Source organism: Nanorana parkeri, unplaced genomic scaffold, assembly GCF_000935625.1.
Source record: "Nanorana parkeri isolate BGI_ZX_2015 unplaced genomic scaffold, ASM93562v1 scaffold51, whole genome shotgun sequence".
NCBI classification, from domain to species: Eukaryota; Metazoa; Chordata; class Amphibia; order Anura; family Dicroglossidae; genus Nanorana; species Nanorana parkeri.
Genome location: NW_017306319.1, coordinates 2,284,094 through 2,303,216, shown reverse-complemented (window position 1 = coordinate 2,303,216; position 19,123 = coordinate 2,284,094). Strand labels below are relative to the sequence as shown.

The window sequence follows — 19,123 nt, the reverse complement described above, 5'->3', positions numbered from 1 at the left end:
ACACTTCATCCGACTTAACATATGTAGGAAATACCAAAACAAAACTGTCCATGAAGACTGTTAGGTTGACACTAGACCAGCTACTTGGGCTTTATGTATATTTATGGAAAAATATCAGTTAATCCATAAAAGCTAAATATTTGATGGTGCACTGCTCCTGTGCACAAAGCCAGGTTTATAAAGAAATGGTTTGACACGCTTGGTGAGGAGGAACTAATGTGGCCTTCACAAAGCCCTCTCCTTTGCCCTCAGTGCAATTTAATACTATTGGAAGGAATGGGAAAGTCAATAGCGAGCCAGATCTTTTCATCCAACATTGCAACAAGAGCTCTCTTGGCTGAATGAGTACAGATTCCAATTTCTTCTGGAGTGTTACTAGAAGAGCAGAAGGTAGTGTAGTCACAAAGGTGGTTTGGGGGCTCCATATGTCCCTGGCTTTGGAATGGGTTGTCCAACGAATTAATAAAGATGTGATGGTCAGATGTCCACAAACTTTCACCCATATAGTGTAGCTATTTATTTTACTTCAACCTAACTGAATTTTCTATTCCATTTATTATTTGGAGTTATTTTTAAAATCACATACTTGCCTGCCATAGTTGCAGTATGGACACTTCCAGAATACAGACTTCCCACATTCACGTTTTACATTCTGTTTCTACTTTTTAAACTTTTTTTGTGATCATGAGCTAAGTTGAAAACTTTTATTTTGTTTGAGTGACAGCAGTAAAGGAGGATTATGGACATCAAAAGCGAAAACTGTTATTTCAGATAGTCTAGATGTAAATAGCTCAGTTTCTTTATACAGCTCTATATTTTTCTGCTGGCTTAACTAGACAATGAAAAATAAGATTTTACGCAGGTGCTTTTTATCTGCATGACATCTTCAGTGTATATGGAAGTCTCCTCCTGCTGTGGGGATTCTTAATTCTCTGCTAGAGTCACCACATCTTTTGAGAGCCGCAGTGATGTCATTCACCTCCAGCCCTGCTGCTTTAGAAGTTATTATCTCATCCTCTTCATGTTTTCTTTCTTTCAGGCTTCACTCAGAGTTGCATAAAGTGAGTGTTTTTAAGAAGTATTTGACAGAATACAAGGCATTGCAGGATACCATTATATGGAATATAGCAGTGACATTAGCACTGAACACTGGCTGTGTGCTTCATTCTTAGCAATCAATGTAGCACAACACAAGTAAATTGAAAACTGTTTAAAAAGAGACAATCATCTTATTATTATAAAAAAAAAAAAAATGTCTAGTTTAGAAACTTTAGATGGCGTGTTAAATAATACAGTGACAATAGTGCTAATGCACAGAATATGAAAGCAGTGTAACAAAGTATGGACTGAGGTCAGATTGTGTGCTGTCCACATGCAGCTCGATTGCCTGTGCAAACTTCATCCAAGTGTGTGTCTATATTCAAAATGTTATTTTTTGTTTGTTTTGAATAGAGTAGAGAAGCATTAGAACTCTCTCTATTGTTCTAGTGACCATTACTATGACACAGAAAGTTATGGGAGATTCAGTCTTTGTCACCAAAACAAGAAATGCAGACACTTGATCTAGTGACAACTGCCAAAAAGGGGAATTCCCCCTTGCTTTGTACATATTTACCTCTTGTGTCTCTGGAGCAGGAAGTGAAGGGAAATCTCTCAATCGTACACAGACACCAAAAAAATAAACATACAAGAAATTTAGCCCTTCCCTACTCTACGTTTTGGCTTTAAAAGCAGTTCCAGTCAATGGATGTGCTGCTAAAGTTATGTTTAGTATCCAATGGTTAAGTCCACAGGATGGAATTAAGAAAGGGACTCCATCAGAAACTAAATGGCAGTGTAAGGTGGAAAGTGCTTTAGACTGCTATTCATGAGGTTATCCCAAGAGAGAATTACCGATTGCTGCAATGTCCATAATCTAAAATAAAGGACAGATCTAGTAGTTATTACAAGTACCTTGTAATGGATACAGAATTAAGGCAGGGATGATGATCAGGATATGGCAAATCTGATGGAATTTTGTAAAGCTGCCCAATCAAAGCAGATGAGACATATAAGAAGTTGAGGGTTACTTAGCCCACTGAGGTCTATCTAAAAACTAAAATAAAAGTTTTGATTGGATTGACACTTAAAGGTTTATTCAAAGATATACAACGGCAAAGGGATAAATGTAGCTACCCTAAGCAACCTCCCAAAATAAATATTTCAGTAATCTGACTTCAGTAAAAAGAAATTTAGTTATAAGGGTTTGCTGCATTTTGATGTTAGTTTTGTCTTTTGTGCTGCTTTACTGAATAAGTCCATGTTTTTATGGCATGCCCTTCCAAACCAAGTATGAGATGTATGAAACATGTTTTGTTTCTCTGTAAAGTTTGTTATGTATCAATTCAGGCTTGAAATTTATTTAGATGCCCATTAAGATGTAGACTTTATCTTTATAGGTAAAATGTCTGAAATCCAGTAACAGAACAGGGAATGCAATGCCAGTTTGTGACCTAGAAGAAAAACAATAATATAATGTCAACTATTGTCCTAAAATCACTTACTTAAAAAAAAATCACATTAGACAGGAACATTGTTGTTTACATTTACGCAGTTTTAAACATTTTATGCTGTGTGCTGCCTTAATAAAAAAATGCAGAAACAAAATTCAAATTTGTGACAGCTGGACAGTCTGTTACTGTCTAAAGATAGATAGTGCAGCAGTTTCGGCTTTAAAGGGACCTTAAACAGGTATAAGACACAGTTGTCCCACTAAATGGGAATAATTGTAGCTAGTCAGTGCTCTTTCTCAGGAGAGAGATTTCTGCAGAAGCAAACCGTGTGTAGACAGACATTCAAGGAGCGTGTGTCCAGACCTGTCTGGCCTTATAGATAGGCACTCTAACCAGGCTGATGGGTGAGGAAATATTTAGTATGTGCTGAAGCACATAGCCAGAAGGCGGAAAGTTTGCCTTGTACCTTTGTATTACTGAGAACCACTGCAGGGGCAAACCGTGTGTAAAAGTACTTTTGTTGACAAATATAAGTGGGCAGAAGCCCTAAAACTTTGTTTTCTAAAATTACTAAATTCTTGAAAAGCGGTTTATTTGGAGTTACACACCATCCAGCTAGACAGCAGAACCAGACCGGTGCCCTGAGATTTGTCTATGCAGTAAAGTAATACAGCTAATTCTTGTCCCTTCCCCAACCTGTGACTGGACAGTGATGGAGAAGCAGACTGATTACCTCTTTTCTGCCCTTTTCTGCTGTCAGCATATACGCTCTGTGGCACAACTAATTGCCTTCTTCATTCATGCAGTGACATTTTATTCAGAAGAGCACTACTGTACAGCTTGGTTGTGAAAGCTCCTGGCTACCATAGTGGAGACAAACAGTCATATATAAATGAAATGTTACCCGACATTTCCTAAATGTACCAGAGACAAGATGCATACAATGCCCCTAGGAGGAATTCCACTTCATCCCAAAGGTGTTCAGTAGGGTTGATGTCAGGGCTCTGAGCAGATTAGAGACCCAGAGACCCAATGCTGTCAGACTGTGTCTAACCATCATAGCCAGGACTCTTTAAATCATAGCCTGATCATATAGTTAACCCTTTATTTGATTATAATTGTGTTTGTTATTGAATTTATTATTGAGTTTGTACCCGTTATTGAACACTGCCTTAACTAAACCTTTCCTTATTGGGATTTTGTTTTTCTTTATTAAATCCCACTTTATGCTACAGGTGTGTCAATGAATCTGGGTTCAGTTCAGAGTGGGTCACCACTGAGGGACAACAGAAGGATTTATTCATTCATCAGCCCCTAAAGAGGCATTGCTACTTTACCCAGGGGTATCCATACCTCTTGGTGATATGGGAACCAAAGTCTGGGCAAGGGGGTATTGTGAGATATTGGGCAATCAGTTGGAGGTCTGTAATCATAAAAACGTTTAGAAGCCCTGGCTTAAACAATTTATTAGCATTTGTGGAGGTTGATACAACTAGTGCAATTTACCAGCATCCACCTCTCTTTAACTGTGTATCAGGAACAAAAGTATGGTTCAATTATTTCAATATGTCACAAAGTTCTGCTCCATTTAATTAGATTGGATAATCAACATCTGCCTTGACAAATTCAACGGTGGCTGTACTCTGCACAATTTGCTTCAAATGGAGTTAGGAGCAGGGGGGTCATGGGGGCTCTAAGAGTTCCCTTACAAATATTAGCACTTACATTTGTCAACCTTGCTCATACGTATTTCTGGTAGCTTTTCAAATAAAAATGAAGCATAAGCCCATCTTACACAGGCAGTAAGATGCAGAAAGTTTGGTTTATTAGACATACCCTTTATTGGCTGACTTAAGTTATTAAAGATGCAAATGGTCAGGATGATTTAGATCCCTTCTTCAAGCTCCATACAAATTTCTATTCTTTACCCTACTACTATAGGCATTATAATGAACACAACTAATGTACTAAAATATGGGTTGTGCCTTGCTTTGAGAAGATGCCAGGAATGTTCAATATCCATCAGTTGTATACACCTTGTGCTTTATACACTGGTTCTCTGCCAATTCCCTTCTCTGCAGAATTCTCTTATAGTTTAATCTTTTAAAAGAGCAGAATATTTAACACCATTAGGTTTGATCTGTATTGCTTCTCTTGGAAAGTGAATAGGGTTAAAGTGACATTAAAGTCAAAAATATTTTCCCTCCCCCAATGTTAATTAAAACACTTACCTTAAATGATGTCTCTTAACCCTTTCGCTGTTTAACGATCCCCCACTCGGCCACGCTACAGAGCCAATCACTATGCCGCTCGGCCATCCTGAATTGCGGCCAGCCGCCGCTTGCTCCCCCGACCCTCTCGCCGGTGATTTTATTACACTTCCCCGCTGCCACAGACCCTACAAGCGGGGGACAGCAGCGGGGATATGAACTGTGAACTGTGAACTGCGCATGCGCCCGCCCCAAGATGAGATGCTTTGCAGCCGCCCGAGAATTTTCACGTTTTTGGACGGGAGCGCGCAGGGACTTTTTACACTTTTTACATATATCTAGTGCTTTCTTGCAGTAGATAGGCAGTCTTTGGTACTACCAAATGATTTTTTTGTAACAAAACACCCACAGCGTTCAAACAACTCAAGGAGTTTTTTGGTGGCAGGGCAGAATGCAAGTCATGTGAGGCAGAAACAGCTTGTAAGACAGTTGCTGTGGTAAGCTAGCATTCATCATACCACCAGTTTTGGCAATGTTGTTCTAAAGTGGTTCTCATGTGCAGTCCTTGCTCCCCCCCCCCAATCATGTATAATGAATACAGAGCTGCAATAATTACTGTTTGTGTAGGTCCTCAGATTAAAAGGGTTAAGAACCCGAGCTAAAGGAACACTCTCTACACAGCAGAAAGTGTGAGACTCCATCGGGGTAAGAGCTTTGGAACTCAGGGGGTCATACAGTATCTTGATCTTGGATGTAAGAAACCAATGGGCGAGTCATTTCACTAAAGTTCACCTAATGCAGAGATATTACTTTAAGGTAAATTGATCATGTTTAGATTCAAGGCCTTGTATGGGGAAATATATAATATATATAAATACAGTATATATTTTTTTGGGGTGGAAATTCAGTAGTATAATGTATTATACATGACTAATGCTTTATGTATGTGCAGGAGATTTAAATTATAGAAATGACATATTTATTCAATGTCCAGCTGAACAACATCAAAGTTCTCACCTCCCATGCTTGAAAATTACATTGAAACATGCATTTACAACATATTTATGTATCCGGTACCTATATTCATAATTTACCTGGTCTATACTTTTAATTCCAAGACATATAAAGAAATATACAGCACCTCTGGCATAAGCCGATAAGCAAAAAGCAGTTCACCCATGTCAGTGAATTATACAAAACAGTTAAAAATACATACCAAGAGGCATGGAGGAATGTTCTTTGAAGCTGCCCAATGAATCTTTTAATCTTTCAATATCCTGCACAAGAAGCAGACTCTTGAGGTGATGTAAGAGGCACAGTTCAGAGAAAGGAACTGCTCCATTCTTGATCTGATTCATTATTTCCAGCACCAGTTCAATGGACAGAGCAGAATCTGCGCAAGGTGATTTGCCTAAGGGAAGTGAAGGTTACATATTCTAATAAACATTGAAGAATGCTCTCAAAAAAGTTTATATAAGAATATAATTATATGAAAAACTTGTCATGAGACAAAAATAAAGGCTCCCATTTCTGACTTTCTTCTGAAAATACTCATTGTCATGCTGCCCACCTGCTTGAATATTTTCTGAATCAATAACACTGAACAAGTATGCCGAAAAGGAGTTCTGACTTCACTTACTGCATGCTTGTTCCACGACACTAATATAAATCATTAAAACCGTTTGCCAGGTGACTAGAATTTTCAGGAGATGGCCAGAAAATGTCTCTCGTGACATATTTCTTTATGTAGATCTCCTTATCATCTGTTGTTTTAATTAATGTGTACTTGGATACCTACTATTCTTGTGCATATACCTATAACCATGTGAATTTTCAGTTATTTGTATGACACACCCAATGAAGAGGAAGGAGTATTCTCAACTTGAGATAAGGTCACCTGATAATTCCCACTGTTCTGCATCAAACAGTACTCTGCAGCACATAATTAACTAGAGATGAATGAGTTAATCAAACAATAAAACCAAAAAGGTTTTTATTAAATAAATGAACCAATGTTACGCCGTAGGAATTGCATGAGAAACTCTTCCATGATTCCAAAGTCCAGTAAGTACTATTAAGGGTCTCTTTTATAATCAACCATTCTGCAGCTAATGAACTTGCTGCAGCTCTTTTTTTGTGCAGGGTGACTGGTCTTGTATTCGCCACTCCTGTAGTTTTCCACAGGCGGTCTGTAGTGGTTTCAAATGGATGGCCCCTCCCTCGGCTCTGCTCTCTGCACAGGCTCCCAAAGCCCCTTCCAATGGTCTGCAGCTTTGATGGTGTCACTGCTACTTTTAGAAGGTAATAACCATGTTTGCAAAGGCATTTGGTGCACACAAAATGGATCAATATATCTTGTGGCTATTGCGGAATAGATTTAAAGTTTTTGTGCCTGGAGTTCATCATGTCCAGTGGTTTTCACAAATGAGAGCCCTCTCTTCCTGCAGAACTCATCCACTGCTGTAGTGATATCAGCCCTATCAGTTGTCAGTCAGTATATTTAAGCTGGCCGTACATGGTTATACATTTTTTGTTCAATCTGCAAGCTGAACAAAAACAATATTAAAAGAGAACTATCCCCCATAGTTCTCTTAAGGGTTGCAGGATGACATATACTAGCATCCTCCCATGACCCAAAGCTCAGTATTGCTAGCTACAGCTCGCGGTATACTGAGACCGATGCAGCCGGGACGGTTCCTGACACTGCTGTCGAGATCCACCCAGCTGCGTGAATGACAGCTGGCTCTGCCTATCTAGAGGCTGTGCCCGCCCCCTCCCCCGTCCGTTACTCCAGTCAGCGCTGCAGGATCGAATCGGGGGTCACAGCTCTCTGCAGGGAGATGATCGAGAAGTGAGCAAGCGACGGTATGCATTTGCTCACTTCCCGATCTATTGATCCGATGTGTGACAGTTTCATTGTCACACCTCGGTTCGAACTAGGAGGATGAGTGATTTTCACTCACATCGTCTTCTTTAAAGATTTCTCCATCCACGTTGTTTTAATGGGTATGCCGCGGTCACATTACCTGAAAAGTGACATCAGCTGATTGTCTGCCGTCGCTGTTCACCTGAAAATTCTTCCGACTGGCTCCTTCGATTATCTGATCAAAGTATGCCAGACAGAAGGGTACCGACAGGGCCACCCACTGAACTAATTTTGCTCGGTTTATCAAGAACCAGTGGAAATTCGCACAGTGTATGGCCAGCTTTAGTTTTCTAGGCTACTATACCTGAAAGAAGGCAACAATATTCAGACAGATTTGCAGAACAGAATCCTGCGGATAGCCTATGGGGCAGATAATCCATTATTCACTCATCTCTACTAAGAGCTACAAGTCAGCCCAAAATATAACATTTACCAGAAATATTTAATAGTGCTTTTGTAAAATACAGAAAGGCAATTTATGTGTCAGCACCATTTATCCAGTATACCCTCTTGCAGAGTTGGAAAGAAAGGTGGTCTACCTATGGTTAATAAAAAAACCCAATAATCAACACTTTAAATAACTGCAGTCCAATTAACAAAGCTATTGTTTTAAATGGAAAATATAGTATTTTGTTAGTGAGCACAGGCTCACTTCAAGTTTAAATATAGCAATTCTTCACTTCAAGTTTAAATATAGCTGCAGTACATATAATTATTTCAAACATTGTGTATTTGATCAGGGAGTTATAGTGAAACAAAACATACTTTCAGTGAAGTACATCTCTTGAGTTGCTTGTAGGAAATCTAGCAAGTCCTGTGTTTTCTTCAGCGCTTCCTCACTTTGTGCAGAAGACTGCTCCGGTGTGTCAGTGTCCACCATCTGATCTGATCCAGCCTTCTTCTTTGGCCAAAGACCGGCTGCTTTCAACCTTTCTTTCTGCCTCTTTCTTTGCAGTTTCCTCCTTTTATTTTTATTAATGAACACACCTTCAGATTCTAGAGGTTGATGGTCTGTTGGTTGCTGGTTGAATATTCTGTCAGGGGAAGAACAGGATGTAATATTTTCTTTTTTCCTCCGCTTGCGCCTTTTTCGCCTTTTCATTGGCTGGTCTAAAAACCAATGCAATTATAATATTTATATTATTTAGATAGTGTTATGTTTTTGTTTTTTTTGTTCATTATGGTAAAATTTAATGGCAATATTAAAAAAGTAATTTTAATTAGCAATTTAAGCCTCATTCAGATAGGCAAATGAGAATGGATAGGCTGGTGCTTCTGATGCGGCTAAACGCAGAACTCTGTGCTATGGCCGCTTACAAACTAGACTACATGTATTGGACTGGGTGGATTTGCTGCATCTAATTTGATGAATGGTTACATGTGAACGGCACCATTGCCTTCCATTCATTAGTACAGAGTACAAACCTAGACTACACCACTGCTGTTCGCAGACACATAGGGGAATTCCATATCGCATTTGCACGAGAAATGTCTGCGCCAAATTCTCTTACCAAATTCTTATTTGCTTACTATACTTCATTCTTGTGCTGTGCTTGAGACATATTCAATAAATAATCTCTCACAGTTTGGTAATAAGGAAAGTGATGCAAAGTAAGACCGAGTACTTTTTCGTGTAACTACTTTGTCGCACGTTCATATTGTATATGTCTGCCGAATTATGCAACACATACCTTAGGTACGACATTCCTTAAAACTGAGGATCCAACTGAAATCTGTCTCAGACACATATGCAACACTTTGGGACAGAGATGAGGCACATCTTTATCAGTGTGCATATATCTATCCCAAAATTTGTCTCACAAGCCAGCGCCAGTTTCAAAGGTTTGCACCAAATTCAGGAATGATATTCAGCCTTGTACATGAATTTGACACAATTAATGACGCTGTTCCTGTAACCCTGAAATACTTTTCTTTTGTGTCCCAATGACACTCTTTTTGAATTCCCTTGACTGTGTGCATGGGTCGGTCGGCAGCCACCGGTGTAAATGGACCTGTAATATTTAGAGCAGTTATGACCGATAGCCAGGCATGTTAGTAAAATAAAAGTTTTTATTTCTCTCAAAATGCCCCTACAGAAACAGCTTTGCTTCAGCAAACACAACAAATGAACAAAAACTCCTCTCCAATATAAAAGAAGATCCAGTTTACCGCCTGCATACATATGTCCCGTCTCAGGGTTAGCGTCCCGGCCTGGTCTCAGAGGGCCAATCACAGACACCAATGCCCAGCAGCTTCTCAGTAGCAGACAGTCCACAGCTCCACACAACCATGTCCTGCTCCAAACACACCTCACAGAACACTGCAGGCTGGCTTCCTGTGCACTTTGAGCAATGCCGCCAGGTGGGTTAACCCTTACCAAGCCCCAATGTCTCTAGCCAGAGTGTGAGGCTCTTTCCCACTCAAAATCTCTCCGAGCCTCCGAATTCCGGGTCCCATTTCAGGATTACCAATCATGGGAAAACTGTATAGCAGTTTCCCTTCTAAAAACTCACCCCGGAAACCCTCACCCTGCAACGGTGATACCTTCTGACAAAACTTATATATTTTTTCTCATTCCCTTAAGGGGGCCATGACCTAAATAACGGGGAAATATTAACGTCCGTCCAGGACGCATTCCTGGCGTCCTCTACAGGGCCCTAAAGCAAATATGTTGCCGAGTTAAAAATAAAAAAAAAGCCAAGAAAACCATAGTCAAAGCATGAAAATCTCATCCTGTTGATAGCTGAGCCCAAATCTAGAGTTAATCAGGCCATGCTCCATGAGCAAATAGAGGCAAGGTTGGCAGGCCGTACGCACAAATTCAACTCTATCTGGTATCCCTAGACTGAAATTTTTTTACCTTCAGGGTTTGATATAGGACCCTATTTTTGTAGTCTTTGAGGTGGCAGTGGCAGCACGCAGTTCTTTACTTTAGCCCTTTCCCCCACCTGCCCTCATCCCTTTGCTACTTCTTTTTGTCTTCTTTCTCCTTCCCTCTAGATCAGTGACTTTGTTTCGTAAATTTTCCATTGGATAGTTCTATGTTACAGCATTTGTACTGCCTGCTGGAAAATATACAAATTTCTATTGTACACCTTCGATCCTATGTAACCGAAAATACTTTTGTTGCTCACTCCATTGTCATGTAACCTGGATCGCTGTTTCTGTTACATTTTTTACTACAAATTTTTTTTGGGGGAAAAAAGGACCATCTGCAAAAGAAGAGGGTGTATACTCACTTGTTTAGGGCTGCAACCAACGGATCGAGTAATCGATAATAATCAATTATGAGAATAGTTGTCAACTATTCTCATTATCGATTAGTTGGTTGGTCCCCTGGTTCTCTCCTCCATGCTGGGAGGAGGGCACAGCAAGCAGTGAGTGGGTGCAATAGCCATTGCAATTTAAAATGGCCAATAGCAGGCTAGCTATTGCACCAGCCCTCTACCTGCTGTATTTACATTCAGCTGCTGTCTGCAGAATCTTGCCACTGGAATCTGTAATTTCGTAGCTGAAGCTATTCAAGCGCCATGTGCTTACAATACAATTATTAAATTGTTTTTTTATAAAAGATGTAAAGAAAAAGTAATTTTTGGTTTCGGTCTGACAAATACTGCTGCGGGAGGTGTGTTGCAGTGCCATCCATTTCAATGGCACCCCAAAGCGCCTCCCACCCACAGTGTGATTGCCCGCACTGGAATGCACGGTACCGCAATGCCGTGCGTTCCAGTGCAGTGCGATTGCAAAAAAGTGGGCATGCAGTTTTATTCTGAAGTAAACTTTGTTTGTAACACTGTATTTGTGTATTTTATTTGAAATTAGGGATAGTATTTATCTTTTTTTTCTGATCAAAAAAAATATTCAGCCAACTAACAATTATGTAAAAGAATCATTAGTTGTAGCCCTACACTTGTCATTTGTCCCACTGCCAGTTCCTACAATCTTCACTGTCTTGCAGATAAATAGCCTCCTCACATCTGACACACTTCCGTATATGTTCCTGGTGGAAACCTGGCCCCCTGCTAAACGCTGTGGTTCCTCCCTCTGGTTGCTACATCACTACAAGTACCAGTAGTGACATAAAAGACAGCGGACAGAACCACAGAGTGAGGCCATATGATATTCCTGAAAGTGTTGGACATGAAGATTCTGGCAGAGGCCATAGCTCTGAAACAAGGTAAAGATCTAAGGAACAGCACAGGTGAGTATCAACCCTCTTATTTCACAGGTGGTGCTTTTTTACAATTTACATTCACTCATACTATATCATAATATTCACTCATTGACAGAAGGTCCCGTAGCATAAAGGTTTGGTGTCATTTGTCACCATTCGGCACAAACAAAATGGCTGACCCTGTCAAATTTAGCTCCCCTGTGACCTATCCTTGTGGTATAAAAAGCTTGTATCTGACACACAGCAGCAAGTTCCAAAGTTTATTGAAATTCCATACAACAGCTCACATGGTAAGATAGCCAACGCATTTCAGCCACCAAGGGCCTTAAGCCCTAGGCAGCTGAGATGCATTAGCGATGTATGGAATTTCAATAAATGTTGAACTTGCAGCTGTGTGTCAGATACAGGTTCTTTATACTCTAGACGGAGGCCCTACTCTGCACCAGCGATTCCTGGACTTTCAACTGTGCATTGAGGTTGAGCAGGTACACTTTTTTTTCTCCTATCCTTATTGTGCCGCTATGGTGACATGCAAACAGTAGATAGGTACAGTTTTGTTACTATATTATGGTGCTAAAGGATTATTGACTTAATCCAAACTGCACTGCCCTTCTACGGACAGGTGGGAACTATACCATTCACTTCAATGATTTTTACATTTTGGTCCGTTTTGTAGTGCGTTCATCGAGCGTAGGACGCACTACAAAACGGTCAGGTGTGAACCAGCACTTAAAGTATATGCAAATAAGAGTATAGATGATGTCATATGGTCTTCACTGGTGACTGATTGTCTGCGACATCCCAGGTAAGGGAATCACTTATTATTATTATACAGGATTGATATAGCGCCAACAGTTTGCGCAGCGCTTTACAATATAAGGAAGACATTATAATCACAATACAATTCAAGCCGGTAAGGAGGGCCCTGCCCCTGAGGGCTTACAATCTTTAAGGGAGGGGCAAGTGATGCATGAGAAAGTAGCTGTATGGGGATGAATTGTTTGAGAACGTAATGGTTCAGTGGTTAGGTTGAAGCAGACTGGGCCGGGGGGCAAATGCCCCCGGGCCTCTCTGATGACTGTAAAAACGGCCCCCGCCGCATCGGTAATCACTCGTTTTTACCTCTCCCCTCTCGGGCCGCGGCTGAGAGGGGAAAAATAAAAGAAGTGTTTCACGCTGCAGCGGCGCGGGCCGTTTTTAAAGGCGGGAAATAATCATTTGATGCCCGTGCAGCGATCGGGCTCCTCGGCAACGACAGCCACGGACGGCAGCTCCGCCCCCCTTTCAGCTTCTATAGGCTGGGAGGGAGGCTGCACCCGATTGGCTGGCAGGATAGGTATGCTGAGCGGGACCTAAAGCCAGGAGACAGCATGAGGTGGCTGAAAGTATTGCCTCAGAAGATGCAGGCAACTTCACTGCCCCCCCCAGGAGAGGAAGAGAAGAGGGCACAGCGCCTGAAGGAGGAAGGAAAAGTGCCACTGTAAGTACCTGTTCTTTCTGCGTGACCTCTGCACTGCGTACATGCTGACCTCTACATTACACCGCCGGCCTCTGTACTGCGTACATACTGACCTCTACATTACAGCGCCGGTCTCTGCACTGCGTACATACTGACCTCCGACCTCTACATTACACCGCCGCCCTCTGCACTGCGTACATACTGAACTCCGACCTCACACATTACACCGCTGGCCTCTGCACTGCATACATCACATTACACCGCTGGCCTCTGCACTGCATACATGCTGACCTCTACATTACACCGCTGGCCTCTGCACTGCATACATGCTGACCTCTACATTACACCGCTGGCCTCTGCACTGTGCGTCCTACCACTCACCACTGCATGCATGCTGACCTCTACATTAAACTGCTGATCTCTGCACTGCATACATACTGGCCTCCGACCTCTACATTACACCGCCGGCCTCTGCACTGCATACATACTGACCTCCGACCTCTACATTGCTCCGCTGGCCTCTGCACTGCTTACATGCTGACCTCCGACCTCTACATTACACCGGCCCCTGCACTGCATACATGCTGACCTCTGCATTGCATACATGCTGACCTCTACATTACACTGTTGATTTCTGCACTGCACGCATGCTGACCTCCGACCTTTACATTATACTGCTGATCTCTGCACTGCGTACATACTGATCTCTGCACTGCGTACATACTGATCTCTGCACTGCGTACATACTGATCTCTGCACTGCGTACATACTGATCTCTGCACTGCGTACATACTGATCTCTGACCTCAACATTACACTGCTGGCCTCTGCACTGAATACATGCTGACCTCTACATTACACCGCTGGCCTCTGCACTGTGCGTCCTACCGCTCACCTCTGCACTGTGCTTTATTGCTGACCTCTGCACTGACTTCTGCACTCTGCATTACACTGACACCCTGAGTTAGTGGCAGAACTACCAGGGTTGCAGCGCTGACGAGGCATCCCTCCACTACCAGTGTGCTATAATTTTCCTCAACCCATAAATGTATCTGCCGTGTCACTTCCAGGTGCGCATGTGCATGAAGAAAGGGGGTCATGAACACAGCTGATTCGGATGACGCAGCCCCACCATAAGTGACGGGTTCGAAAAATTTATAGGATCGAGAAAAATTATAGAATACTGACTTTGACACTGTCCGGCCCCTCCCACTTTCCTCTCACAGCTCACAGCCCAGAAGCATGGACAGCCAGCGGCGGTCTACAGTGGGCGAGAGTGCCTAAGTACCGGACATGGAGCGGAGTAAGGCCAGAACCATGTAGGGAGCCCAGTGAGAGGAGAGCACCATCCCCCAGCCTGTCACCCCTTTCATAGACTTACTAGGAGTCCTCACATCTCCCAACCATTCACACTACTGTTACATGGATGGCAAAAGTGTCAGATGGGCGGGGAGAAGGCGGGGAAGTGGCAGAGCGGGAGGGGGGCCGAGTTGCTGCACCATGGGCCTCTGGGTTGTACTTGCCCACTGGGCTAAAAGTTGCCAGTCAGCCCCTGGGTTGAGGTGGGATATTCTTTATCCTAAAGGAATCACTCCCTAGCTTGCTCATAATACTGCAGAATCTCAGTTACTGGCAAGAGAGTGACATTCAGCTGGTCAACAAAACTGCTTGTCTGACATAGCCATGATGAGTTAGAGATGAAGCGTTAAAAACAAAAAAAAGCAATGGTGGCAAATCATTACTTTGTCAAGTAATTGTGATAGAGCACCTGCTAGAGTCTTTTAACAAGGATCGATTCCAGGAACAATTCAAAAAGGGTTAAAAATGACGTTATGCTTTATTTTCCACCTTGCAATTTGGAAATGAATCTTTCTGTTCCACAACTAGAAAGACATTCATACCAATGCCACTATATTCCCAGAGAATTACACTTTTTTATTTTCTTGCTCTCTGAAATAAAAAGTAAATTCACATGATTGTTTTTTTTATTTTTTTATTGGGTATTAGGACTTTAGATTGCTACTGAAATGAGAGCATGTCATTAGGTGAGGTTATATTTGAAGAAAAGGACATGCAGGGTCAACCATTGTTTCTATTGGTAGATACAACTACTGTTTGTTTTATAAAAATACCTATTTATGCAAAGTACTTCTGCATTTCTAATTTGTTAAATGAAGTAGAAGGTTACTATGTGAAGTTGTGAAGTATAAAAAGGTTAATTGAAGCAACACACAAATGCATTTCTAAGAAGTAGACAGAAAGAAAGATCACAGTACAGTGTCTCGGTCTATAAAAAGACATTACAAAATGCTAAAAGTAAACCTTTTGTGACATAAATACAAAGGCTACCACTGATGACCTTCTTAAAATGCTAGTGGCCTGCCTGGCTTCATACTTTCCGAGTCAACGACATGGAAAAAGTATGCAGATTAGGAAAGTCAGAGAAAAAACAGAAGTCCTTATCTCCATACTTGTTCCATGTCAATGACTCAAAGCATTGAAGTCACAGGGTCAGAATGACAGCCAGACAACCAGAATTTTCAGAAGGAGGTCTCAGTACCAGCAGCCTTTAAGTTTCTTTCTTGAAAGATTTCCATTAAGTTCAATTCCTGGATGACAGAAAAAACATTTTTAGAAATGTAACCCCATGCTAAAATATAATTTGCAGCTAAAAATATAACACTCACAGGAGGCACCTTAGTTTTTTCATTGACATGAGCATTCCATGATAAGGCACCTGCTAATGCTGCTGCTCGACATGCAGTTCATGCTGCCGAGTCATATTTAAAGGAGAACTATGAGGTGAGTGCTCTTCACTCACCTCATAGTTTAAGCCGACCTGTGACAATGAGACTGTCACAGGTCGGCTCAGTAGATCGGGAGGTGAGGGAACACATACCGGGTTCCCTCACCTCTCGATCCTGTCACGGCTCTCTGCCGTAACAGGGGAGGGGCTGGATTCCCTGCTCCGACCCTCCAGCGCTGACTGGCGGAACGGACGGGGGAGGGGGCGGGTAGATAGGCAGAGCCAGCTGTCACTCACGCAGCTGGGCAGATCCAGACATAATTGTCGGGATCCGCTTCAGCTGCGGCGTCCCAGTATATCGCGAGCTACAGCTCGCGGTATACTGAGCTTGGGGTGACGGGAGGACGCTAGTTTGTGTCCTCCCGTTACCCTAAGGAGAACTATGGGGAAAAGCCCTAACCCCATAGTTCTCCTTTAAAAGCAAAGACTACAGTAATCAGAACTGATGTATAGAACATCACTCCACTATTGGGAGGTCATCAGGTTTACAACTTATCGACTATTAAATGGTAGAAGCAGGACTTGTTTTAATTAAACTGGATCAAGCTGGTAAGTTAATCTTTCATTACATTTGGTCTTTCCTTTCCATTCTGCTGCTGGGACCTTAATTTAAATTGACAAAAGTGCACTAAAATATCAAAACATTTAGCAGCTCCTAACAACAGCTTGCAAAGTATTTGATAGAAACACACTTGATCTTGTATTCTCCCACTTCTGCACCCCTTGTAACCTCTCCAACACCCCTTTTACTCTCTCTGATCATAAGTTTATCAGATTCACTCTCTCCCTGTCTTCAGTCCCCTATCCCGCCAAGCAACAAATGGTTACCTGTTGCAGCTTCACCACTTCTAAGAGCGGGCACAGCTGGCTCTGCCTCTAGATAGGCAGAGCCCGCTGTCACTCACGCAGCTGGGTGGATCTTGACAGTAATGTCGGGATCTGTCCCGGCTGCGGTGGTCTCAGTATACTGCAAGCTGTAGCTGTAGTACTGAGGTATGAGTTATGGGAGGACGCTAGTATATGTCCTCCCGTGACCCTTAAGAGAACTATGGGGGAAAAAAAACTTACCCCATAGTTCTCTTTTAAGGTACTTAAATGTATTTTTATGATTTAAATCATGAGTTTAGTGTCACTTTGAAGTAGAATTAAACTCTCTACTGTTATTGCATATACAGTATCTACTGCTAGCAAGATATGCACAAAAACATTTTAAAAAAAGTTACCAAAAAGGTAAAAACCTGCCTGTGTCTCCGACGCTTGCCCTGTCTGAAGATCTGAAGCTTCTCGAGCGGCTATGCAGGAGGATGGGGCGGGCGCATGCGCAGTAGAGATCTTCGGTGGGGAGAAGAGGAGAGACACAGTGGAACTGAATGCACGCAGTCAGGAGCGTGCTCATTGGACAGACACCATGGGACAGGAAGAGACTGTAAGATGCTTACCCATCCACGATCGGGGAACGGACCTTGACGCCGCCCACTCCTTCAACGTCAGCCTGCTCCTCCAAGGGCTCAGAACGGCGCTCGGCTCGAATCCACTGAAAGGAACATCTGACCTACATTTGACCGCCTTCTGAGCTGCATCAACTTGCTTCAAGTTGCTTTTGCATTTCCATTGACTCGTATAGGAAGAGAAGCAGTTATAATGCCAGAAAAGGCCTCGACACTAAAAGGTGCTACATTTAAGGTAATGGTTAAGGTAATGTGCCCCTGGAGAGAGTGTGGCATGCACCACCACCAGACCTGCATTACACTAAAATGTACAAAACACTAATACCCTCAATAGCAACTAAATATTAGTAACTAAATTACATGAGAGCGCTTTGAAGAAAAATAGCTTCAAATGTGCTTTTTGAGCAAATGTTATTACCTTGTTACATAAAACCCCTAGTCTTGGTTTTATGGCTATTTTCACCAATACAGAAAATTGTTATAAGTACACAGCTGTTTCCAGAAACAAAAATGAAATTATGATTATAAATGGTTATGCAGGTCAGCTCCCCAGCTCATCTCTGCTGGAATGAACTCTTAGTGTTCAGCCAAAAGCTGGCAGACACATTTCAGCATAAAACAAACAAAATAAAGCTGTGATCAAAGCACTGAGTGTCTGATCTAAAAGCAGTATGTATGTGCACAACTTTTCAGGGCATTTGCATATAAACACATAACACAAGTAGGTACTGAGGGAAAATGAAGAGAAGATTGATACAGGAAGAGATTTTATCCTTCGCTGGCATTTAAAAATAGGACTAATTTGAACCACAGAGAAGTCAGTCGGAAATATCTTTTAAAAGCACATGTTAAATATCATTGAAAAATTGGAAAGCAGGACACACTTCAGCAGTCTCACATTATCTAAGTTTTCCAGGCTCTTTTTTCTTGAAGTGCTTCACCACGCACAAATAATTACAAAAAGCAAATATAAAATTAGGCTAGTTTTATGCTATTCTGCTGGCCAAGCTCTGTGGCACACATCTGCTTTCATAAATATTATAATAATTCAAAAAAAGAACACAAGCGCTTTTCTCAAAGAGTCATTTCTTACCTACAATCTTAGAAATAATTGCCCTGCAAAAAACAGGTCTATATAGCTCCCTAAAAATATCCCTTCTGCAGTTCATATGCTCCCAGAAAACTCCCATGTGATTTATTGTAGGACATTACAAAGGTCTTGATATTTCAGATACGGTCGGGGTTTGGGGAGTTTAATCCCTATATTTGCTCATATCTCTTGGGGATTTAATTCATTACATTTCCCACCACGGTTCCTGGCTCTGTTTCCAGTTTTATTGAAATTTGTGATTTTTCTGCCCACCTTGGAGTAGAGAGTGGGACTCCCTCTTAAGGAGGTCAAGGCAGGTGTGAGAATCCAGGAAGAGAAGAAATCTCGACACTGAAGTAACCAAGGGCTTCAAGAAACTGTTAGTTGGTACACCTAACCAACATCTACCAAAAACTGAAATACTGATACTTTGAAACCAGGATGTTCTATGATCCCACCTCTAGACCTTATAGAAACTGTATCAGGTTTAGTAGGTTGCTGGTTACAAAGGTGGAATGC

At 41.9% G+C, this 19,123-nt stretch overlaps 1 protein-coding gene across 1 annotated transcript in view; it reads right to left on the bottom strand.

The window, feature by feature from the left end:
- Positions 1-19,123, bottom strand: part of ERICH1 (glutamate rich 1) — an 81,552-nt gene that overhangs the window by 22,856 nt on the left and 39,573 nt on the right. The window contains exons 6-7 of the mRNA XM_018574887.1: positions 8,394-8,738; positions 5,919-6,113 (exon numbers count right to left, since the gene is read on the bottom strand). Of these exons, the coding sequence (XP_018430389.1) occupies positions 5,919-6,113; positions 8,394-8,738 (540 nt within the window). The remainder of the gene's footprint in view (positions 1-5,918; positions 6,114-8,393; positions 8,739-19,123) is intronic.